The 26016-nt window shown below is 48.5% G+C and overlaps 1 protein-coding gene across 4 annotated transcripts in view; it reads right to left on the minus strand.

Moving 5' to 3' along the window:
* NARF (nuclear prelamin A recognition factor) overlaps positions 1-26016 on the minus strand; it is a 398106-nt gene that overhangs the window by 170888 nt on the left and 201202 nt on the right. For all 4 annotated transcript variants that reach the window (XM_086930648.1, XM_086930650.1, XM_086930651.1 and 1 more), the window contains 2 exons: positions 23269-23349; positions 1906-2049 (listed from right to left, as the gene is read on the minus strand). In XM_086930648.1, coding sequence (XP_086786774.1) covers positions 1906-2049; positions 23269-23349 — 225 coding nt within the window. The remainder of the gene's footprint in view (positions 1-1905; positions 2050-23268; positions 23350-26016) is intronic.

The raw sequence follows: 26016 nt of genomic DNA on the forward strand, positions 1-26016 counted from the left end.
TTCCTAAATAGGTTTTAAAAATACAACATCATTGTATTGGCCTTTTAACCGGTTCGATGCTGATAACGGAACCGCTCCGTCATCAGCTGCGGGTGCGCTGTGCTGATGACGGTGCGGTTCCGTCATGGCCCGCTCGGAACGCCTGCGCGGCGCGAATTCCGCGCATGCGCTGGACGTTCCATTGAGCGGGGCGGGCGATGACAGAACCGCTCCGTCATGAGCACAGCTCAACCGAGGCTGGTGACGGAGCGGTTCCGTCACCAGCATGCGGCCGCCGCCTTAGCACTGTGGCGGAATAGCCGCCGCAGTGAAGGGGTTAATACATTTTACAAAGAGTGGTTAAATTATTATTTTACCTGGTTCAGGATTAATATTTTAATTTGTACTCTTATCTTTCCTCAAAGGAAAGCCAAAGTCTTCCCCGGCTAAAACAGCTTGGAAATTTCTACATGTACCACTTGTAAACACTATGCACCCTGCCTTGAGGACTACCCCTGGGCCCATAAATATTTAAAAGGAAAGTTTTTCCAATGTCAAAAGGGTTTTTTTGTTAGGTCAGGCCACAGATTAAAACTGCAGCAGTCAGACTACAATGGCAGGCCTGAAGGCATGTTTTCATCATCAGACTAGAGGAGGACACAAAATGTGCTGCAGTCCATTGGCGACGTTTAACTTTCAATACCCAGGGTGTCGTTTCTGCAGCATATACTATGGCCTAGTCAGAGATTTAAATAAATCAACCAGTAATTAGTCATTTTTTAGAAGTTTTTTGGTCCCAGCGAATACACTAAACAGCAGAGCCACACTTTTCAAACACTTAAAAATTCAGCAATAAAATTCTGCGAAAATAGGGGGTGGCCACTGAAATATGGGGCATTTTGTCACAAAAATGTGTTTGAAGAAAGTCATGGCAAACACAAGGAGATGATGGAAGGAGCGCTGAAACTTTTCAGACACTACCCAGCGTCACATATCTGGGTTGAATCTATCATCGTTCTGTTGCTCACTTCGCCACCTCAGTTCAGACCCAGCTATATGCAAATCAGTCTTGACTCTGTGCGTCATGGGAACAGTCCAGCCCGAACTGCCAAGCCAGGTCTTCCCTGAACCGGAAAGAAGCACCTTGGGACCCCCTCATCAGCAAGGCTAGCTTGAATCCAGTGGCAAAGTGAGGTATTGACCAACATCTGGACATACCCAGCCCACTTAGGGCGAATAAAGCAAACACAAAGAGAAGATGGACGGAGCACTGAAACTTTTCAGACACTCATCCCCAGTCACAGATCTGGGTTGAATCCATCATTGTTCACCTAAGCACCTCAGGCCTAATTTGCACAGAAAAAAACACAATCAAATGCATAAGTGATTTTGTTTTAGAAAAAAACACAACTAATGAGTGACTTTCATCAAAAGGAGCATCAAATAGAGGAAAGGCTCGATCCACACCTTTTTGGAGATTCAACCAGTCCACTGAAATTACCAGTGTGGCACTCCTCTTCTTCTTTCTATCTCTTAGATTCTCCAAGGAAGCACCTGTGTGACGGTTGGAACCTGAACCACTTAGACAGGCGTAGTATAAATGTTACAGACACCTTCTTCTAGTAGACCGTACAAAGGCCTAACGTTTTTGAAAATGGCACTGCTAAAATGAGCCAAAAGAAGATAAAAATCATGACAAGAAATGACATCTAGGGTGTGCAAATGAAGGGAAAGAGTGAGTGGGTGAATGTGCCGGTCTCAGGATTACTTAAAAAGTGAGTGAAATTATCCACTGCAAATTTGAATACACACAAAAAATGATATAATGGCAAACAAAGAACTCATCACAGGTACACAACACCACTCCCATAGCACAGAAATACAATACTGACAAAGGTTCCAATTCCAATAAACAGAAGAACACACCTTATTGAGGTTGAGAATTCGAAACAGTTCCTTCTGGTTCTGCTGGGCTATCTTGGTGCTCTCCTGCCAGGTTACACAGCTGTCGCAGGCCAGGCAGTCGCTCAGGAAAATTTTGGCGCTAGCCAACTTGTGAAATTCGTCCAACTGAAAAAGGAGACAGTTCAAGAAGTGCAATCACTCTGCCCTCTAGATGGGGAACTCTATGTACATTAACATTTAGCGATATTAAAAAAACAATAAAAACGTTTTCTGTAAACAAATTACAACTGCATCTTTTACACCTCTTCACTTCACTCCATTCTCGAGAACGCCTACAAGTTCAAGCATCCATTTTAATCTCAAACCCAAAACAAATACCCTCACATTGGTTAAGCTCTTACTCTAACAATCAGGCAGGATGAGTGGACTCTTACTCGCTCGACTGAAAGCACCTTGGAATTTTTCCAGGGTTTACAGACGCTACAAAAAAGCTCTTATACAATACAATACAGCTAAAGGACATCGAGTAGCAGCAAATGTGCGCATCGTGGAAGAGTTTCCTTAGCCAATAACTGCTGGCCATCTGAAAGCTTCCTCAGACCTCAAGATGGATGAAAGTAGGTCCAGAAAGCCTAATGATTAGAATGAGACACACAATAGGAAGTTAGCAGGAGAGAAGAGAGGGCTTTAACTGTAAACTAGTCTTTCATGCACTTCAATCCAGCCATTCCAGTGAAGGCAAAAGGATACACCTAAATGAGCAATAGCCTTAAGCGACAGATAAATACTCCATTGGACTGAGCCATGTCATTATTGAAACATTTGAAGTCAATGGCAGCAAAGGGTTGGCTGAGGAAAGTCAATGGCTTGAAAGGGGCAGACCCAAAGCACACTCAAAATACAATGTAAGCAGCAGATCACGCAACGGCTTCACTGTCAAAACCCCCATCTAAAACATTTAGTGGACCTGGGAAGCCTAATTAGGTAAAAACAGGCCAGAAAATACTCAATCAAAGCCACAATAACACAAGGAAATGAAACAACATCTACTAAGTATAAAGCACTGAAACTTTTAGCAGTCTGACAATTCGCATTTCAGCTTTTATATTTCCATCATTTTGTTTTATTCTAAGACTATTTTCAGACTATCTCTTGCATAGAAAGTGTGAAGTTTTAAAGACATACATATAAATATTTGCATCATGCCTGCCTACTGTCTAAGATGAAATTTTTCTTGTTTCATAATGCTGGTCACCTATACGTAATTTGATAATCGAAATAACACATTTGTGTCATTGATTGCTTAGTCATGTTATTACTTTAGTGACTACAAGTCCAGCTTTTGTTTTCATAAAATACCATAAAATCGGTGATTAGATATTATAAAAACTCAGGTGTTAAACCATATTGAGAGAGGGACCACACACTAGCACTATCACGCAAGAGATCATGCTGGTTTGCGTCAATTAGTCTAAGTCAGAGAAGACATCAGGGACTGAAGCGAAAATCAGCCTGTAGCAGCTTCTTTCACACCCCGAACACGCTGTGATTGAGAATAGATCTAGTTGAGAAACTCCAGCACTGGTTTGCTATTTGTTAGAAAAGAGATCTCTGCCTTGCTTTGGCACAAGCCTTAGCCAACCAGAGACCACCACTCTAGTCACCACTAGTAAGGGCAAGGGAGGTACACGCCAAAGATAACCCCTGCTCACCCCCTGGTAGCTTAGCACGAGCAGTCAGGCTTATCCCGGAGGCCATGTGTAAAGCATTTGTGCACGTACACAGCTACAACATCCAAGGAACACCACAAAAGGAACCCCACATATCAAAAATAGCCTTTGTATTCTCATAACACATTAGAATAGTACTCACATAAAATACATGGTGCCACCTGGTACCAGGTCATATCTACAAGGGATTATATACACCTGACAGGGCCCACTGGACCACTGTCAGAACCATCACAGAGTGAACTTAGTAAAAATAAAACATTTCATAAATGTACAACCAGTAATCACTGGTAACCACTGTACTCAGCATCAGCCTGTAACATAAACCACATTATGCACAGTATCACATTAGGTGCGAATTACATTCTGCGCCAAACTTAAAAGCATAAACATATTATGCAGTAACCTCATAAGTCTAAACGCATTAGACAATAACCTGACACATAGACACATTATGCGCATAATCTAATCCCTAAACACATTTAGCGGCATGAATCATATTAAAGCATCACATTTCCTAATATAAGGTAAATCAGGGACCCCCTGGCCAACTGGCATTCTCAAAAGGTGCTCAAACGCTCTGTTTCCAGAATGTCAGGGCTGCTGCCTAGCAGCTGAATCCAAAGTGCGCCACTACGCAAACCTAAACGTAGTAGCTGCCCACTACTTACTGGGCAGCTGTGAATCTCAACGTGGGCCCGGCACCTCTGTGCCACTTCTGTCCCCCTCAGGCACTCCTGAATCAATTATGACAAACGGTGCAGCTGCCCGCGCGGGTGCGGCGCAGCTGTGACTCAATAGTAGGCCCTGGCACAACCGTGCCCTCTTGGGCCTCACTGGGGCTCTCAAAATAACATGCCCCAATTGTTGCAGTTGCCTACTGTCAAGCAGGGCAAATGTAAAGGACTCTTCCCAACGCAGGCAAAAGCACGGACCTCGTTGGAGAGGCCCACTGCCATGCGGGGCCGCTCAGCTCACCCCCAAGCACCGGCCCTGTGCCTCGAAAGGCACCATCACACTAAGGCCAAGCCCCTACTCACCGGGGCTCAGGATCAGGACCTTCACTCTTGCACCGGGCTCCTCTCTGTGGCACACGGGGCATAGGACCGGCACTCCGATCCTCTCCCCCATCGCCCGGGAAGCGGAATCCAGCCTTCTTCACTCTGCGGACTCTCTCGGACTTCATGAGGGCCCCCTCCTGGGACTCGGGACTTCGCTCTCGAGCCGCGAGGCACTGGACGGTTCTCCCTTCCGCCTGCACTTCACCCGGGTCCCCTCCTGGGACTTCTCTTTGGTGCTCCGGGAGGCAGGGTAGGCTCCCGTTCTCCCTCTGTGCACACCGGGGCTCCCATCTGCCCACAGGAACACAGCACCATCACGGGCACAACTTCCAGTCCTGCCGCCGGCCCCGCCCAGAGGGAGGCGAACTTTGCTTGGCTTCTGGGTCGGCAGCCATAATTCACTCGGGACGCAGCAGTGAATCGTGGGCTCCCGCTTTGTAAATAAAGATATAAGTGGGGTGGGCACCTGCAAAGCTCCATAAGAATGCAGGGTGGACACCCACCATTTCCAGCATCGCTGGGGGAATCCCTACACCGGGGGATTCCCTCGCTCTCTCTCTCTGCAGCGCAGCGCTGCCAGGCTCACGTGCTCTTCTTTTGGAAGAAAAAGGTCTTCCAGGTCCTTAAGGTGTCAGGGGCATGGCGGGCCCAGGGAGGCCAGCACACAGGGCCTTCCAGCAGGGAGGCAAGAGCTTGTGGCGGTTCCTCGTGGGCCCCAGCAGCAGCAAGCCCCCACGAGTACAGGGACACAAAGTAAACCATTTCATGGGGTCACAGCCCATATATTTATATCAGCCTTTCCCTTTGTGTCACAGCACCGGGCTTGGGGATACCAGTCAGGACTGGTTTAGGGGGGATTTGGAGCACTTTGTTTTGCCCAGCTCCTCTCCCCTTTGTCAGGTGGGGGCTGAGTGATAAGACACCACAGGGGGCCGGGCCAGCATTTTACAGCCTGGGCACAGTCCTATTCAGAGTCAGGGGATTTCTCCTCCCACTACTCTCAGCCCAGGTGTCCCATTCAGCCTAGCTGACTCACCCTGCCCCTCCTGGAGCCACCCACACCACTCAGCTCCGGTCAACCACAAGCCAGACATGCAATTCACATCAGGCAGGCAGACACATAGCACACAGAATTGCCAACTTCTAAAAGTGGCATTTCTCCACCAGTCACCATAAATCTGCGCACACCATTGTGCAGCATTTATGCTCACGAGTTCATACATGCTAAACTCGACCCTGCACTCCTCTCATACCAGGAATTACCATGGACACACATATCCCCCATGCATTCCAATGGGAGGGCAGGCCAAACTCGCCACACGCACTCAGAGAGAGCACGCAGTTTACATTGGGCCATAGTGTTAAATTGCCCAGAAGCCTAAAACCAATACCACCATGTCAGAGCTTAAGGCAAAAAAAGTTCAGGAGTGAACCTGCCAAAAAGGGCAGAGTCCAACACTATTATTTTATTTATTTGAAGAGTTTTATACAGTGCGAACATGACCCATTCGGGTATCAGAGCCCTGTACAAAACCGTGCACAAGTTACACATACAGGCAGAAATGTAAGAAGGGTTATCCGAGCACTGCACACAATATTATACAAGTAACACATGGAGAAATGCAATATGCAAAACAGCACTATAGATACAATAGAACACTTGGCGTACTAGAGTAAGAATCCGGAGGTGACCACATGATAGTTAACATCCTAAGTAACATGGTACTGAGTTACGAGTAATCGGTTGTTACTAAAAAAGGAGCCTGTTCAACAGAACAGATTTAACTTTATTGAATGCAGTTATATGTCAACTGCATACTTGTGGTACTGAATGCTTTATTGCTTCAGAATTTCAGTGAGAGGTTCCTTGAACAAGTTAAATACCCAGTTTGAAAGCATGAATCCTTGTGAAACTCTTATAGAAACCGGAGCAGTGTCAGAGAGGGCTTGATTAACTTTGATTCTGTAAACTCTGTTGTGAAGGAAAGAGGCAGACCAGTTTAAGACAGGACAAGACAGCCCCATCCTTCTTTCCAGCAAGTCAAGCACATTGTCATGTTTAACTGTATCGAACGCAGAGGAGAGATCAAGAAGTATAAGCAGGCATGATTTGTTTTGATCAAGCTGTCTCAAGGAGTCATCTACAGTGTGGGTGAGAGCTATTTCACTACTGTCCCCAGTTCTGAACCCAGACTGGTATTGGTCAAGGAGCTGAAACTGCTAAATGTGATGGCAGAGTTGCAGCTATACGCATTTCTCAAGTAGCTTTGCCAGTCGGGATGATGGTAATTTGATGGAACTGGTTGAGGTCGGACTGGTCCTCATTGGGTTTATTTGGGATAGGGGTCACTTGGCCTATTTTTAGGCATACCAAAAGCATGCCTTGAGAGAGAGAGAAGCGTTAATGATCTTAGTCCAAAGCGGGAGTGTGGAGGATCTGAGTTCTTTGATGAGCTTGGCAGGCAAAAGATCATTGAAGTGGTTGAAGGGTTTAATTGATGTTATTGTTTTAAGTATATCAACTTCATTAGGGAGTTTGAAGGCATTACATGTGCCACTGTCTTTTGCAGTGTTATCCGCAAGAAGGGGTCTCATCAGATGCTGCACTGAGGGAGCCTAGGCTGTAACTGGTCTGGAAGACGCTGGAAAGCGAGTAGCTGTTCTGATTCAAATTTCCTAGTCTTTTCAGTGAAATAGACAGTAAATAATGATCAGCTCACTGGTGGTTAACTTTGAGGCTTGTTTGCTGCTTGATGATTCCAAATAGTTTTTTGGTTCTGTTTTTGACATTGTCAAGTTGTGGCCTGCAGTAATCTGCTTTTGAACTACCAATCTGTTTATTGTAGGAGCTCCTGGTCAACCTCAACTGCTTGAATTGAGCTAGGGAGGGAGAGCTTCTAGAAGATCACTCAGCAAGCCTTAAGTTGAGTCTTTCTTTGCTAGGGTGCTGTTGAACCAGGATTTGGAATGTCTACTGTGTATTCTTTTTAGCAACTTCGGAGCAGTGGTATCTAGTATGGCTGACATGAGTTGCACGTAATGTTCGGTGAGATCATTCACATTCAGCATGCTGGTGGGAGGGGGTAGGATGATGTTGCTGACAGAAGTAAAGTCTGTTAAATTGATATTTCTCAAGTCTCTGGTCTATTGCGTGGGCTTGGGCGGTTGTACCTGTCTAATTATCACCTTTACCAAGATGAGGAAGGAGATTTGATAGCGATCTAACCAATCACAAGGGGTTATGGAATCCAACTGAACCACGTTGTGCTTGGCTATGATTAGATCAAGAGTAGAACCTTTATTGTGTGTTGGGGCATTACATGACTGGGTACGGTTGAGGTCTGAAAGGAAGGCTTTGAAGGTGCTCGGTATAGGGTCTTTAGGGACCTTCCAGTGAATGTTAAAATTTCCAAGGAAGATCTATCAATTTATTTTCATCTGAAAATGTTGCGGAAGATACTTCCTTTTCTCCCAGAAAGCAGTAAAAAGACAGTGGTTACAGCCCTGGTCCTACCCGGGCTGGATTACTACAATAGCTTGTTGCTGAATGCCCAACAGGGACTTCTTAACAAGATGCTGGTCCTGCAAAATGCAGCAGCCAGACTCCTGACTGGCATTCCAAAGTACGCCCCTGTGTCGTGTCAACTCACAAAATTACACTGGTTGCGGATTGCTTTTAAGGCCTTGTGTCTGGTCTTTAAGGCCCTCCAAGCAATTGGACCGGCATGTCTGAAAGATTATTTTCTTTGGCACAACCCCCGCAGACAGCTATGTTTATCGAGCTCGTGTCTGGTCAGAGTTCCGAGCATGAGGAAAGCACAATGGGGGGGTAAGGGTTTTGTGCTAAGGGCCACAAAGGCCTGGAACGCCTTGCCCTTTTGCCCTGAGAAACACCACGGATCTTATGACTTTTAGGAAAGGCATCAAGACTTGGCTATTCACACAGTAATCTCGTTCGACTCATACCCTTTGGGAGCATTTCATTAGCGCCAGGACAACTCTGGGTAACAGTGCGCTCTATAAATAAAATAAATCAATCAATAAATAAGATCTGGTTGGTGTTTTGGCCAGCATTAAAGGACATAGTCTCCATCATTTGTTCGATGAAAGATAGGTAATTTCCTGGCGGGGTGGTAGATAATTTGCACAGAGACTTGTCATTGTTCCATATTTGAAAACATAGGTATTCAAATGAAGGGAGTGGGGCAGTTTGTGCAAGTTTCACAGTGAATGTGGAGCGGTAGATGCAAGCTAACCCACCCCCAATTTTTCAAGCTCTATAGAGTCTGACGATGTCATTGTTGGGTGGAACTAAAATGTCTAGCATGGAGGAGGTGGTATCATTGAGCCACGTTTCTGTTGGTAGTAGGCGGTCAAGATGACTTAATATGAAATTTGGTTACTAATGACTCTTGGTATGTTATAGGGACTTGCATTAAATTGCACTTGTTCATGGTTCTGTGGTGGATACTAGACTCTCTGAGCGCTTTGAGGGAATAGTTAGGGTAGAGACCAGCAAGAGTAGATGGTCCATATGTATAGTGGAGTGTGAAAGAAGGAGGATGTGAATTTCGGCCTGGGGTCTAGAGGAGGGATTAAGATGAGGTCTAGATCTCCAATGCAAACAAGGTGAGTTCTTAATGCTCAATGTCCTATTGCTGGAGTTGTTCGACCAACTGGGAGGGTAATAAAGATTATTCTGAGGGGTTCTATCAATCCAAAGGATAAGGTTCAAGTACCAAAGCTTCTGTAGCTTAGAGGGTGTGGCTATACGATTCTAGTGATCAGCTTTAACTAGTTGCAGGTCATGATTGATATCAACAAGTTTGTCCTAAAGAGAAGGAGGGTCAGCAATACAGGTGGAGTAGAGTGGCTTAGAGAATAGAGATGTGGGATCAATCAATCAATCAAGAGTATTTGTAAAGCACGCTACTCACCCAATAGGGTCTCAAGGCGCTGTTGGGGGGGGGGGGGGGCTGCTACTGCTCGAAAAGCCAGGTCTTGAGTTGCTTCCTGAAGGAGAGATGGTCCTGGGTGAGTCGTAGGTGGGTGGGGAGGGTGTTCCAGGTCTTGGCCGCCAGGTAGGTGAAGGATCTTCCTCCGGTGGTGGTTCTGCGGATCCGTGGAAAGGTGGCGATGGCGAGGCTGGCGGAGCGGAGATGGCGGGTTGGCGTGTAGAACGTGAGGCAGTTGTTGAGGTATTCTGGGCCCAAGTCGTGGAGAGCCTTGTGTGCGTGGGTGAGGAGTCTGAACGTGATCCTTTTGCTGACGGGGAGCCAGAGAAGGTCCCTCAGGTGGGCGGAGATGTGGCTGTGTCGGGGGATGTCCAAGACGAGTCGTGCTGAGGCATTCGGGATGCGCTGGAGTCTTTTCTGTAGTTTGGCGGTGGTCCCAGCGTAGAGGGCGTTCCCATAGTCCAGACGGCTGGTGACGAGGGCCTGGGTGACCGTTTTCCTGGTGCCAGTGGGGATCCAGCGGAAAATCTTACGGAGCATGCGGAGAGTGTTGAAGCAGGAGGAGGCAACGGCGTTAACTTGCTTGGCCATCGTGAGGGAGAAGTCAAGGATGAAGCCCAGGTTGCGTGCATGGTCCGTAGGCTTGGGTGGGGGTGGGGGGCCCAGAGCAGGGAGCCACCACGAGTCGTCCCAGGCGGAGATGGATGGGCCGAGGATGAGGACTTCCGTCTTGTCTGAGTTCAGTTTCAGGCGGCTGAGCTTCCTCCAGTCTGCGATGTCTTTCATTCTGTCCTGGAAGCTGGCTCTCGCGGAGGTGGGGTCGTTAGTGAGGGAGAGGATCAGTTGGGTATCGTCGGCGTAGGAGATGATGTTGAGGTGGCGCTTGCGTGCGATGGCTGCGAGGGGGATCATGTAGACGTTGAAGAGGTTTGGACTGAGCGAGGAGCCTTGAGGTACGCCGCTGATGATCTTGTTGGCTTCTTCGAGGAAGGGCGGGAGACGGGCTCTTTGGGTTCTGTCGGAGAGGAAGGAGGTGATCCATTCCAGAGCCTTTCGTTGGATCCCGGCGTGGCGGATGCGGGTTGTCAGGGTGCGGTGGCAGACCGCGTCGAACGCAGCCGAAAGGTCGAGCAGGATGAGCGGTTTCTCCGTTGTCCAGCAGGGTCTGGATGTCGTCGGTGGCCGCGATGAGGGCGGTCTCGGTGCTGTGGTTCGCTCGGAATCCGGACTGGGTCGAGGGAGCCGTTCGTCTCCAGGAAGGCTGTCTGCTGTTTGTTGACGGTTTTCTCAATGACTTTTGCAGGGAAGGGGAGGAGCGAGAGGAGGCGGAAGTTCTTCAGGTCTGAGGGGTCTGCGGTGGGTTTCTTCAGGAGGGCGCTGATCTCTGCGTGCTTCCAGCTCTCCGGGAAGGTGGCGGATATGAAGGAGTTGTTGATGATGTCCCGAAGTTTGGGTGCAATTATGGAGTCTGCTTTGTTGAAGATGTGGTGTGGGCAGGGATCGGCTGGGGAGCCCGAGTGGATGGTGTTCATCGTGTGGGTGGTATCTCTGTGGGTGGAGGCTCTATAGGGATGGGGGAAAGGGGGATGGCCAACATAACAGAAGAGAAGGAGGAGTTGGGGGATGTAATAGAGGAGGAGATAATGAGGGATAATAGATGATATACTAGAAGTGCGAACTGTAAGAGGAGTAGGAGTCTTCTAAGTGCGACAGATGGGGTCGATGAGGGGGGGGAGTCTGTGAATGGTAGGGTGCTATAGGTAGGTAGCCCCAAGTATTTCTGAGTCGGGTGAGAGGGAGTCTTTGGGTTGAAAAGTTACAGGTAGCCCAGAGTATCTCCCAGTTTAGGGAGATGACAGTTTCCGGGCAGTGAGCATTAGTTCCCATCCTAATATGATCTAAGGGAGAGAGAAGGTAAGATACGTGGATTGTAGTGAAAGGCCAAGAATTATCATTGGGAATGGATTATCTGTAACCAACACCGAAACTTCCAATGTTGGAGTAAAGTGAGTGGTCGCAAGAAGGAACAGGGAATAGGGTGTGGGAGGGACTGGAAGATATCGGACTTTCAGACGAGTCTTGGAGTCCTCAGGACTGGAACTCTCACACCTTGCTAGAAAGATGCAACCCTTTCCTGGATGTCGCTGATACTTTGCAGTGGAGGAAAGGCGCAAAGAAGGGTGGTGTCCAGTACTGACACTAAGAACTGGAGTCCCTGGGAGGGCCGCAGGTGAGATTTGGGATTTGAGACTGCAAAGTCCAGGTCAAACACCAGAGATGCTGCTGACTGCAGAGGACTCAACACCAACCCTGGAGAACCAGCTTTGTAAGGCCAGACGTCCAGATCAGCAAGTTACTTACCTTCGGTAACAATATATCAGTGAGAGACATACATTAGTTATCGATCCCTTACCTTAGAGTTACCCCCAGGCGTCAGACTGGATCAGAATTTTTATTCAATAGTACCCCTGTACATCAGTAGGTGGCGTTGGTCGACTCAGCGTTCGTCGTTGGCATCGTGATGACCAGAATGATGTCACGGTATCTTCTGAGACACTGCCCCTGCGTGCTGACGTCAGTTTGTTACACGACATTCCACGCCAGAAGCGCATAGTCCAGCAAGACACCGACCACTGGTGCATAAAACTAGGGCCCTGAAAGGGAGTCCCTTGCTCTATGAGTCAGTTCACAGAATGGGGAGGATGGGTGGGGTGGTAAGGAATACATAACTAATATATGTCTCTTAAAGATATATTGTAACCGAAGGTAAGTAACTTGTTCATCTGAAAGAGACTATTAGTTATGGATTCCTTACCATTGAATAGATTCCCCAGCAATACCAACCCCGGAGGTGGATCTGCAAACCAAGTTCACACCAGGAAGTCCTGAAGAACAGAGCGGCCAAAGAAGCTGTCTCTCGGGACTTGACTGTCCAGGCAGTAATGTTTAGTGAACGTGCAATAAAGCCCACGTGCCTGCCTTGCAGATGTTCTGAAGGGGGACTCCACATTCCTAAGCAGTAGTGTCTGCCGTCGCCATGGTGGAATGGGCACGCAACCCTACTGGAGGTTCCTTTTCCGCAAAGGAATAACAGATTTTAATGCAAAGAACCATCGAGAGATGGTTTGTTTTTGCACGGCCAGACCTTTCTTGGCGCCCACATAGCCAACAAAGAGCTGATCATCCAGCCGGACTTGTTTTGTGCGATCCTGGTAAAATGAGAGCGCACATTTTGGATCCAGACGGTGAAGCCTCTCCTCCTCTTTAGAAGGATGCAGGGCGGGAAGAAGGTGGGCAAAGCGATGGTCTGTTCTATGTGGAAAGAGGTAACCGCTTTGGGAAGAAAAGAAGGTCGAGTTCAAAGGACAATCTTGTCCAGAAGAAGAGCAGGGTAAGTAGGCTTAGAAGAAAGAGCCCGAAGCTCACTCACCCTGCGAGCAGAGGTGACAGAGGGTCCACGACCCCACTCAGCCCCGTTTATTGCAATACCACATGGTGTAAGTGTTGTCTGTAAACAACTGAACTGCTCTTCCTTTGACAGAATGAAGGCATGCCTTCAGTGCCAGACGAATCGCCCGGCGCTCCAGGTGGTTGATGTGGAGCCTGGATTCCGTAGGTGACCAGAGGCCTCTGATCTTCACCTCTCTCATGTGGACGCCCCATCCCATGGTTGACGCATCTGTCACTACTGTGAAATCTGGTTGGGGAAGGTAGAGAGATCTGCAGCTGACCCAATCCTGGTTCGTGTGACACTACTGCAATTGATGTGCAGTCCCCCCCAAGATCTGGACGACATCAGACAGATTCCCCTGAGGCCACACCCACCGGAACTTCAGGTCCCACTGCAAAGCCAGCATATGCCACCTTGCATGATCCATCAGCAGGATGCAGGAGGCCATGAGGCCCAGCAGCCTCCGGGTCATTCTCACCGAAATCCTAGATAGAGGCTGGAACATCGCTATCATAGCTCAAATATCCCAGACCCGCTGTTCAGGAGGATAGGCCCGAAACTGAGCTGAAAAGAAGCTTCTGAGAAGGGTGCAGGTGCAACTTCAGCACGTTGACTGTGAACCCCAGCGAATGCAGGAGGTCCGCCATAGTCTGGAGGTGGGCGACGACAGCCTGGGGCGAGCCCGCCTTCAACAACCATTCATTTAGATAGGGGAAGACTGGAACCCCTGATCTGCGCAGATGAGCTGCGACCACCGTCATCACTTTTGTTAACATTCGAGGGGCGCTGTTGAAGCCAAAAGGGAGCAAGGTAAACTGAAAATGCTTTTGGCCTACCATGAATCATAGGTAACGCCTATGGGCCGGCAGGACGGGGATGTAGAAATAAACGTCCTGCAAGTCCAACGCTACCATCCAGTCTCCAGGGTCCAGGGCAGACAGGACCTGAGCCCATGTCAACATTTTGAACTTCTCCTTCCGGGGGAAGCGGTTGACGTCCTTGAGGTCCAAGATAGGACGAAGGCGTTTGTCCTTCTTAGGCACCAGAATGTAGTGGGAGTAGCAGCCACAACCAACTTCTGGCACAGGGACTCGCTCGATGGCTCCCTTGATCAAGAGAGCTGCAACTTCCTGACAGAGAAGGGCCAAGTGGTCCTCCAACATGCAATGGAGTGTAGGTGGCATGGAGGGAGGGGTAGTCTCAAAGGAGAGGAAGTAGCCCCTTCAGATTATCTGCAAAACCCAGTTATCTGACATGATGTTGGGCCAGTGGGGGAGGATCCTGCAGCCCACTGGCAATTGGTGGCCCTGAAAGGTCGGACTAGAAAGGTTTGAAGGGTGTAGCCGAGTGGGGCACTTGTGGACTGGCCCGCAGCTGGCCCTAAAACCCACAGCGGTGGATCCCACATCCCTGACCCCGCAGAGGCTGGATAGCCTGCTCAGGCCTGTGGCTCTTGGCAGAACGTGCTGGGGCACCCCTTCCGCAGCCACAAAAGGGGCGAAAAGCAGACTGCGCGGGCGAGAGGTAATTACGAGACAGGAGGATCTGGCCGTAGCCCTAGAGTCTTTGAAGCTATCAAGCGCATTGTACGCCTAGTCCCCAACAAGCGATGGCCTTCAAAGGGCATGTCCAAAAGAGTTGATTGGACATCGCCGGAGAAGCCAGTGGACTTCAGTCAGGCATAGCGTCTCAGGGCTACCGACGTTGAAATCGTCCTGCCTAGCGAGTCAACGGTGTTCAGCCCACAGCAAATGACGAACTTTTCTGCATCCCTCCCTTCCGCGACCGCATGGGAGAGCACGGCCCGGGCCTCCTCCGGGCACTGTGGCAGCACCTGCCCAACCGTGTCCCACACAGAGCGGATGTAACCGCCCAAGACCCATGCGGTGTTCACCGACCGCAGTCCTAAGCTGGCGGAAGAAAACATCTTCTTCCCAAGATGGTCCAGCTTCTTGGATTCCCTATCTGGGGGAGCAGTAGGGAATGCGCTATAGGATGTTGAGGCTTGGACCACCAAACTCTCAAGGGTAGGGTGTTGGGCGAGGAAACTGGGGTCGCCCAGGGCCAGGCGGTGGCGTTGTGTAATCATCCAATCCACAGGAGCCCCTGTGCTGGGCTTGGAAAAGGTGCCCAGAAGGATGAAATGAAATTAAATTAAATGAAATTAAAATGAAATGAAAAGGGGTTTTATTGAGCGCGACTGCTGCCCTCAGGCGTCCAAGCGCTGAGAAAAGAGGATAGTGGCTCGTGGACGAGTAGCTTAGGAGTTAGTTTTGTTTAGTAAAGAGGAAGGTTTTGAGCTGCTTGCGGAAAGATGACAGGTTAGGATTGGATCTTAGGTGTAGAGGGAGCGAGTTCCATAATTTGGCAGAGTTGTAGGTAAAGGACCTACCTCCAGCTCTTGATCTCCTAATCCGAGGAGCTACGGCCAGGAATGCATTGGCGGAGCGGAGTTGTTTGCTGGGATGGTAAGGGGAAAGCAGTGGGCGGTTAATCTTGGGGCCAGTTTTCAAGAAGGCTTGGTGGGAGATGCACATGGCTTTAAATTTGATTCTCTCCCTAACAGGGCGCCAGTGCAAAGTCCTCCTCCCGGATTCTACTGACGCTCTTCGTGGGAGCAGGAGCAGCGTGTGTGCAGCACAATTCTGAATCCGCTGGAGTTTTTGCAGGACGTATTCCGGTGCCCCTAGGTACAAGGCATTTCTAAAATCTAGTCGGGATTGAATTAAGCCTTGTATCACAACTTGCTTGGCTTCAAAGGGTAGGAGCGGAAGGATTTTCTTCAGCATCCTGATGATTCCAAAGCAGGTCGCAGATGTCTTGGTTGCTTGGGTGTTAAGGGTCAAGGATTTATCCAGCCAGACCCCAAGGCTTTTTATGTTATCTTTCGGGATGGGCGGTGTACCCAAGCTGGTGGGCCATAAGAGGTCGATGGTTGACAGTGCTGGCGGGCCGAGTAGCAGAAGCTCGTTTTTGTCACCGTTAAGCTTAAGAGACGATGCAGTCATCCAGCTTTTGACCTCTTCCTTGCAGGTAGTCAGGTTGATCTGCGCCAATTCACGGGTCTTTTGTGCGAGGGAGACCACCAGCTGAGTGTCATCCGCATATGTGATGATCTTAATACCATATGGGTGAACTATCTCAGCGAGTGGTCTCATGTACAAATTGAATAGCGTAGGGCTCAATGACGATCCCTGCGGTACCCCACAATCCAAAGGTTTACTTGAGGAGAAGGAGTCTCCATCAAAGACTTGGAATGTCCTTCCGCACAAAAAGGATTTAAACCAAGCCAGAGCGTTCCTTGGTACTCCAAGATTGAGGAGTCGACACAGCAGAGTTTTATGGCTTACTGTGTCGAACACCGCACTTCGATCGAGGAGGATGACTGCCACTGATCCTCCTCGATCCAAGATCCGCCTGGTTTCCTCTGTCACAGCTAACAGGGCTGTTTCCGTCCCATGTTTGGGGCAAAATCCTGTCTGTGAGACGTCAAGTAGATGGTTGTTCTCAAGAAACATTGTTAGATGGAAGTTAATGTGTTTCTCCAGGATTTTGCTCACCCAGGGTAACAGGGAAATCGGGCGGTAGTTGTTAAAATTAGTTGGGTCAAGGTTAGGCTTTCTCAGAAGTGCTCTCACCATAGCTTGTTTCCAAGTAGGTGGGACACTACCTGTGGTTAGAGAGATGTTGAGCAGCTCCATCAAAGTGGGGAGAATGACTTGGCTGGCTGCAACCATAGTGCGTGGAGGGGCGGGATCGCAAGGGGAACCTGACTTTACTTGTTGTATCAAAGGTTCTAAGGTTTCTAGGTCTAGCAGGGGAAAATGATCCAGGGTTATTTGGGAGGAGTGATCAGCTTCCGTGGGGAAGAAGGGTCCATTAGTGGGGGGCTCCAAGACTGTGGCTGCAAATGACGAATACATTTTATTTATTTTCTGATAGAAAAATTCCGCTAAATCATTGCAGCGGGAGAGTGGATTGTCATTGGGAACCATAGGTGGGGGAAGTTTGGTAAGACTTTTGACAATTTGGAAGATCTCTCTCGGTTTTGATCTGGCCTTCATGATTTTACCACTGTAGTAGGTAGATTGTGTCGATTTTATTTCTAATTTGTAGGCTCTAATAGCCTCCCTATACATGACTTTATCTATGGTGGCATATCCCAGGCGCCACTCTTTTTCAAGCTTTCTACAATATCACTTTTTTGCTCTAAGCTCCTCCGAGTACCATGGAGCTGTTTCTCGTGGCCTTTTTAAGCTGATTTTTCTAGAGGGGAGTATAGAGTCAAGCGACTTCTGAATCCAGTTGTCGAATTCTCTATTATCTAATGAGGGATTCTGGGAAAATGAGGGTCTGGAGGCTGCCAAGGAGCTGGTCCACTGTTCTAATGGGAGCCTAGACCAATTTCTCATCTTTCGCGGATTGGGAGTGCAAAGAACGGGTCTATGTATCGACCAGATAAGAGCAATTAAGAAGTGGTCCGTGAGGGCCTCATTGAACGGCAGCAAGGGTTCCGAAGAGGCTGTTGCTAGTTAAAGTACCTCCACCGTAGGTAGCTCAAAGCCCAAGGCCTCAGCCGCCCTACGCAACACCACAGCGTAGGAAGCTCCCTCCTCTGTATTCACAGTAGAGGAGAAACCATACCAAGGTCTGGGGATGTATCCAGACCACTGGCCTCCTCAAGTTCCTCTCTCCAGTTTGGCTCTTCCAGATGGTCTGCTAGAGGGTCAGTAAACCCCTCCCAGTCCTCCTCACCCTTCTCTGGCTGCCACTCAGGGCGATAGGGAACACCAGGACAGAACAGAGGTACAAAAGTACCGGTCAGCAACGGTACCGGCATAGGTCCATGCGGTCGGTTTCCATGTCCATGTCGAGGGGGAGGCCGTGATCGATGCCGGCTGGGGATCCAACCTGCATCTGAGGGGGCAGAGGTGCCCCAATGGATTTGGCGCCAGAGGAGGTGTCGTAAGGTCGACCGGCGCCGATCCGGATCCAGGCCTGGATCCCGGGGGTTTGATACTTTCAGGGAGGTGGGAGCGCACCAGACACGCCCCAACAAAATTACCTTTTGCATGATGGTTCATGTAGTTCCTTATTTCTCGCTCAGTTCAATTCAAAGTGTTCATAGCCAGTGCTGTATTATTAGTTTCAATTCGTATCCCTAGACACGTGTTTCATGATTTCTCAATCGTCAGTAGGGAAATAAAGCAAAGTTCATAGGTTGCAGGGCATGCTGCCTTATCTCTCAGGACCAGTTCCACTCACAGCATGAAGGTGCAGGCTCCCGAGCTTGTCAGCTCACAGGAATTTGAACTTTGTATTACCTGGATCCCGGGGGCCCTGCGGCGCAGCGAAGGCCTAGAACCCCCAGCCGATTCTATGGGGCCAGAATGTGCACCGGCGGAGTCAGGCTGCTCAAATATGGAGTGGAGGGCTTTGTAAAAGCTACGAAGTTTGGCAGGGGTCACTCCGGCTCCCATGAAGGGAGAGATGCTCGAAGCCGACCAAATATGCTCAGTGGGCGGAGCCGGACGACATCCTTCTGCGTCACATCGGTCGACGGACGGGGAGAAGGCGAAGAGCGACAATGCTTGTTCGCCTTCTTCTTGTGCTTCGACTTACCCGAAGACTTCGAAGAGGAGTGATAGTGGTGACTCAGCGACCGGTACTGCGACCTCCCTCTCGACAGGGACCTCGAACAGCCCGGAGCTGACTGCCGGGCCTCGAGAAGCTTTCAGGACCACCCCTGCAAAGACTTCAAGTCCACGGCCCAGCAGTCGGAACACGACTTCGGGTTGTGGTCGCGCTCCAGGCACCAGAGGTGCACGAGATGTGAGTTTGTGACCGACATCAACTTGTGACATGAATCACAAGGTTTGAAGCTGGTTCGTCGATGTGACATCCCTTGCACCAGGAGTCAAACGACTCAAAAAAAGAAGTCGACAAAAAGTTGAAAAAACGCTAATCAAAAAAGACTAAGGGTACCTCTCTCTCTGGATCTGCGCTATCTGGCGCGGAAAGAGAAACAACGGACGTCAGTGCGCAGGGGCGGCATCTAAGTAGATACCGAGACATCATTCTGGCAATCACAACGCCAATGACGAACGTGGAGTCAACCGATGCCACATATCGACGCGGAGGGGTACTGCTGAAGAAACATTTTCCGGATCCAGTATGATGCCTGGGGTAATTCTAAGGTAAGGAATCCATAACTAATAGTCTCTTTCAGAAAGGGGAATATTGGGATGCCCGGCCTTCTGAATTGGGGCGCCACCACTTCCATCACCTTCTTCCTGAAGTTTTATATAGCGCAAACTTGACCCAATTTCAGGTATCAGAGCGCTTTACATGAGCAGCAGTTGCATTACACAAGGACACATTCATTTTTATTAGTCCTAGGGAGATTAAATGATTTGCCCAGAATCACAGAATGTTGAGTATCCCAGCCAAGACTCAAACCCGGTTCCCCAGCGTTGAGGTTGGCCAATCTAGCCATGAGGCGACATCTTCTCCTTCGTGAAGACACAAGGCACCGAATTCAAGTCAAATGGAAATACTGCAGAATACTAGTGCATAGAACCCACCAGAAATCACAATTATTTCTGGTGTGACCGTAGGATAGGAATGTGATAGTACGCATCCTACGGGACAAGGGATACCATCATGTCCCCAAGTTCCAACACCAGCAGTACTTGCTCTAGTATCAGCATCTTTAACTTTTCCTTTTTGAGGTCCAAGATCAGGAACAGACAGCTGACCTTCTTGGCAACCAGAAAGTAACAAGTGTAACAGTGTAACATCCTTAGCACTTTTCCAGTTCTGACACTTACTTCACTGCAACTTTCAGTAGGAGTACTGCCACTTCCTGTAACTGTATGGTCAGGTGGTCTAGATAGGGGGAAGAGGGGATAGGGACACCGAACCTTCAATAGGCTCCAAGAGAGCATAGGGGAGAACATCTGGCGTCCTAATGGTGGGGAGAGGAGGAGGAAGGTTGTAAGGTGGATCCACGACTCTTTCCTCTGGTTCTACCTCTATACAGTGACCAATAAAAGATGTTGTTACTGGATCTGTGGGCTGGTATTTCGATCACTGATGAAAGAAAGATCCTCTCGAACAACTTTGAAAACACAGACACTAGCAATAGTCTCTTGAGGGACGAGGCAGAAGTAAACCAGGGGAGTGAGCCAGAGCCTTATTGGCCTTAAAATTCTCCAATGCAGATTCAGCCTTATCACTAAAAAGAAATGCTGTGTCCAATGGCAGGTCCATGAGATTCGGCTAGACATCTGCTGAAAAGGTAGATGTTTGGGGCCAGACATGCCTTCGAATGGAGATCGAAGTGTCCATCGCCCGGGCCACTGAATCGGCTGTGTCCAGTCCTGATTTAATGATGCGCTGGGAGGCCTTTTGGCTGTCATGAATTACCTTCCTAAAACGTTCCCTCTTGTCCTCTGGAACACGAGGCAGCATTTTCAGTGCCATATCCGTCCACTGGGACGCTCACGGGCAGTAATGCGCTTTATAAATCCCATTTTCATACCATAGGGCATGGTTATAACGTGCTAAGAAGCAGTTGCCATTTAGTGACTTTACGGCCATGCTCCTTTTGCTCAGACCCTGAGATTACCCGTCAGAGGGTGCTGTCAGGAAAGCTCTTTCTTATTGACCTGTGGAGCAGAAGGCCTGTATGACCTGACACTCTGGCAGAGGGTGGGCTGTGAAAAACCCAGGCAGAGGACAGCTTCTACCACACTGCCAAGACTGGCTTCAGAATGGCATCATTGAAAAGGAGGAGAGGTGCTGCAATACGAATAGATGGCAGGAGGACAACAGAAACCAAGACCAACACTTTAGCAGCTCAATGCATAACTTTATGGAGGGACTTCTTCGGGCATTGGTAAACCAGAGGAGAAATCCACAGCAAGCTCTGGAGAGGGGTCCATAACACTGGCAGTAGAAAGACCATGAATTCCTGAGTCTCAGTTCATGAATACCCATAAGGGTACAGGTTCAGAGGATCTTAGTACGTTCCAAAAATGTCACAGAGACAATCCTATACACCTCTTCCTCAAGAAACTGGGCATCCCTACAGAATCTGTTTGCAGAACTGTGTCAGACTGTGTCAGACTGTGATGCCGGAGGTGGTGGTGGAAGAGGCAGAGGTGGCAGCAGCACAGTCGACGCGCCGAGGGCTGAAGTGCGATATATCATGGAACCAAGTCAAAGTAATGTGGTGCTGGCACTGGATTTGTTGGTACTAGTATTTGAACCAAAGGTATAAACATTTGGTATCCGTATGGAGCTGTTGGCCCTGAAGGGGAGCCAAGCAGCATCAATGCCCTTGACAAAATAGAGTACATAGAGTTGTGAAACGCTGCTGGGTCTGAACCCAGTACCGAGAACTTGAGAAAGGCTGGTCCCGGTGCCGAAATCTCTGACAGTGAAGGCCTCAGTGCCAACAGATCTAGGAAAGTCTGAGGCCAATCGGGTGCTTGGTACAGTGGAGTCATTGGATCAGGGCCATTTAGAGAGGGAACCACCGGGGTAAATCCGAAACTCTTTGAATCCGAGGACATAAGTCTTGCGAGAGGTGGATAGCAATGAGGGAACTTACCTTTGCAGTGTTTCTTGCTCTTATCGTTGTTTATCTTTTTGCCTCCTAAAAATTAAGATGTGGACCTGGAGGGATGTCTTGAGTGTTTGTGATGCTGATGGTCATTGCTGGTCATGGCCATTAAGTGCTTTGCATTAAAGTCCATTATGGACATGTGTCCCTCACAATCCCTACAGGGTTTAAACCCTGATTTGTTAGGAGGGGACATGGTACGGAACTTTGTTAAAAACATTTGTGAGAAAAAGCCTTAAACAGAGCATAGCTCCGGATCCGTAAATCCGTATTTTGTAAAGCGCGAACTACTCACCCTTACGGGTCTCAAGTCGCTGGGGGCCGTTGTGGAAATTAAGTGAGCTATTGCTCAGAGTCACATGGTGCTGAGCTGCCGCCGGAGCCAGGGATCGAAATTTAAGGAGTCCACATTTAAGGAGTGGAAAAAAGGGACTGGCGTTGTTGCACCGGGCGAACGCTATATGGCTTCAATGACATTACCGGATGCCACTTTCAGCATTAATACAAAGCCAGCTCCCCCCTACCAGTGACATGAGAGCGTTTAAGTTTTCAGATCCAGTCTGACATCTGGGATTGTTCTAAAGGTGAGGAATCGGCGGGCAGAAGTATCCAAAAGAAACGGGGAGAAATTAAAACATGGTCAGAAACTTAAGTTAAAAGGTCTCTGAAAGGCAACAACTGGAAAAAAAGCCCAAGAAACATGTAGTTGTGCTAGAAGGTCCACAAACCAGAGGCACTGAAAAGAGGCCTCCAAAATGCTGAAACAAATCGCTGGAAACACAAGAAATTAAAACAAGGTCACAGAAATGCAAGCAACAGAAAACAGATCGTAGACACTAAGCCCCTTGGAACCTAAGGAACTAGAAGTAGGCCCCAGTAGCCCAAGGAACTGAAAGTAAAGCCTGGGCGATTCAGAAAACCGAGGAACTGAAAACACTTCTAAGGAATTGGAAAAACTGAAATCAAGCCCAAGAAACCCAAATCCCATAACTAGGCCACAAAAACCTCAATCATGGTCTTAGAAACGGACTTCCTTTCTTAGTTTTTGAACTATGCAGACCTAGAGGTATATTTATGCTACAAAATGCCAACTCCAAAAACTGATGCGAGCATCTGGAACAAAACCAGTTAGGATCAAAATCTCTCATTTGAATTTTAATATTCCTAGTCAATAAATACGACTGCCATTAGTCTTAGATCTACTTCCACACTGGTAACGTCACTGGCTGACAGGTGCCTACAAAGGGCAGAAGAAGAAATTAGCCACGCATGATTAACTGTGATCCTATCCTGCAGGCCTCCTAGGGGCATTGCCCTGCCAAATAGCACCCTCCCATATTTCCTTGCAAGTCATTCTGCCTGCCTCGGAAAGCAATAATTTAACATGTTGCTTACTGTTATCGCCAACAGCAACGGAATGGCCGAAGTCAGTGGAGATTAGCCAGGGGTGGGTCGACTTTGGGCACATGCAGAGTGCTGATAGCAGTGGTCGGGGAATACAGCCAACGCAGGGGCACTCACCCCGAGGATTAGTCATCGCATCACAACTACAACTTACGTCATCACTCTCGTTCGAGCTCGAGGCGTCTGCTGGGGTCGAGCTCTCCCTGTCCTCATTCTTCTGTTTCTTATTACATTCCTGAAAAGAGGAGAGATGTTATACGAAGGTCTTGCACGGCGAACATAATTCAGCATAACGTCAAAGTTAAACGGCATTTAACAAGAAGGACATATGTTCTATTTAGGGTTTCATAGGCAGGGAGGATAAGGTACAAAATACAGATCATTAATACAGGTGCAAGTTAAATATGGCCGTTCCCACCAGGAGCTACTGTATGGCCCACTTAGTGCTACATTTATCCTGTACCTCCAAATGACACAGACTCTCACTACTTGACAAGACGCTGTCCACATGAGACACAACATTCTACACCAGACTAGGGCTGAAGACAGGATACCGCAGAGGTGTTCTGATGTTTCAGTGGGTGATGTGGCTTGCCCGACAGGGAGCCCGGACAGGCCACCTTCCAATATTCTCTTAAGTCTTAAGGATTATCAGAGGCGGACTGGTCAGTGAGTCAAGTCCGACAATTCTGTCCACGCCATTGTCACTCGACATATAGTCAGTGACTGAGCTTGCATTAAATGCACCAATTAGCACTACTTGTTTCCTCAATTTTAAGTGTGGTGTTAGCCAAGACTTTTTGATTTCACTAAAATGTCATGTATATATATTGACTTGTAAGGGCTATGAGGAAGCCTTCTGTAGTAATTCGTCTAGTGTGCGGTCTTTCACATTTTTCTTCTTCCCGCTTCAGCCATTGGCTAACCTCACTGTGAATGTTGGGATTCCACCCAAACACAGCCACACAGAAGTAGTTCCCTTGAGTGCCTGGGACTAGTATAGCAGTGAGTGCTTTCGGAGATAAAAAAAGTATTTTCCCTTTTAGCCAATTTTTAGATAGATAAGGGGCCAGCAGCATCCCCAACAATAAACGTTTTAAAAAAAAGAAACATGACAAAACAAACAAAAGCAACGACAAAGCCAAAAAGCTGGAGGCCAATGCCAGACCTACTGGCTTTGTCAATGTTTATTAGATCTGACTTTTTCTTTATTTTGCTTAAATTATACGTACAATATATTTACTAATAGTGCTTTCAGTCAGCCCTCTTCATTCATTGGTCGATTATTATCTTCACTGTGAGCGACAACATTCTGCACTTTCACAAGGTGCACATCTACACACACAATGTAGTTCCCTTTAGTGCCAAGGACTGACTGGAGTGTAAGCCGGCATTTAGCCGTAGTGTCGTTGCTGCAGGCAAGGCGCCTGGTCATTCACAGCGCTCGTCTGATGCAGTAATTCGGCATTTTGGGGGTAGTCACTTGGCTTCTGATGCACATCGGTCACCAGCTGCTGCTCTTCATGGTCACGCACTGTACAAGGTAATGGCCCTCCCTGTAGTATACAGTGCCCCAGGGTAACGGCTCTTGCTCTTCAGGGTAAACTCCTCTTGCATAAGAGGTGAAGAGTCTAATCAGTGCAACAGCAACAACACCTTCATGGCAGCCCCCAATGGCCCCCAATGGTATTTGGGATCGCTGACTTTTCTCAGCACACGGGCCGACGGCTCGATGGGTGCAACACTGGTTATCTCACGCCTCGCTCCAGCGATCAACTCGCCAGGATCCCCACTGGGTCTGGCTGCCTCCAATCATTCTCTTCCACCTCCACATGCCTTTTCAATGTCCTGAGTTACCAATATGGAACTCACAGGCCTCCATGTATTGTACCACTCACAGGCACAGAGCAGGAGTTAAAGAAACCCACTGCCAGGGTTCACTATTTGACAAAAACTTCACTATTAGTTGAGCCATATGTGAGAATCGTAACTATGCCTTTTCACCGCTGGCTCCTGACCAGGTTCCGCTTTAATCCAATCCATTTCGCGCTTGGTAATTATCCAGTATTGGGGTATCTTTCATAGATTTACATGCCTGAATCATTCCCCCTCGCCGAGGCGGGAGTCCCACGGTAACAATAAATACAAAAGCAGTGCCTTAGTAAGAAACTGTAGTAGGCTGACAACACAATAGGCCCAAAAAGGCCCAAAGCTTAGTAGCCTATCTACCGCATTATATGAAAAAAACTGAAAAATAGTTCCAACCAATCAGATGCCAACACCCTCTAGAACCTTCCCAGCAGAGGCAGCTCTCCTCAGATTTTCACCGCACGTCGTGTGGAAGGGAGTCTCCCTGAGTGCCTACTCAGTTTTTCTTCTTTTTTCTCTTCAGGATGTCTGAAAAGAAAGCTCTCTTCAAAGCTTGTAGGACCTGTGATAAAAAGAGTCAAGTCAAGTCAAGTCAAAGATTTATATAGCGCGCTACATACCCAGAGGGTCTCAAGGCGCTTGAAGAAGGGTGGGGAATTACTTGTCGAATATCCAAGTTTTAAGTTGCTTTCTGAATGCTAGGTGGTTCTGAGTGAGGCGAAGGTGAGTGGGAAGTGAGTTCCAGGTTTTAGCTGCCAGGTAGAAGAAGGATCTACCTCCCATAGTGGTTTTGTTGATGCGAGGTACAGTAGCAAGGGCTTGGTTGGCGGATCGTAGCTGGCGGGAGGGGGTGTAGAAGGAAAGTCGTGCGTTGAGGCATTCGGGTCCAAGTTCGTAAAGTGCTTTGTGTGCGTGGGTTAGGAGGCGGAAAGTAATCCTCTTATTGACGGGGAGCCAGTGGAGGGTTTTCAGGTGACCAGAGATGTGGTCTTTACGCAGGATGTCTAGTATGAGTCTGGCTGAAGCGTTCTGG

This window comes from Lissotriton vulgaris, chromosome 7 (assembly GCF_964263255.1).
Source record: "Lissotriton vulgaris chromosome 7, aLisVul1.2, whole genome shotgun sequence".
Lineage (NCBI taxonomy): Eukaryota > Metazoa > Chordata > Amphibia > Caudata > Salamandridae > Lissotriton > Lissotriton vulgaris.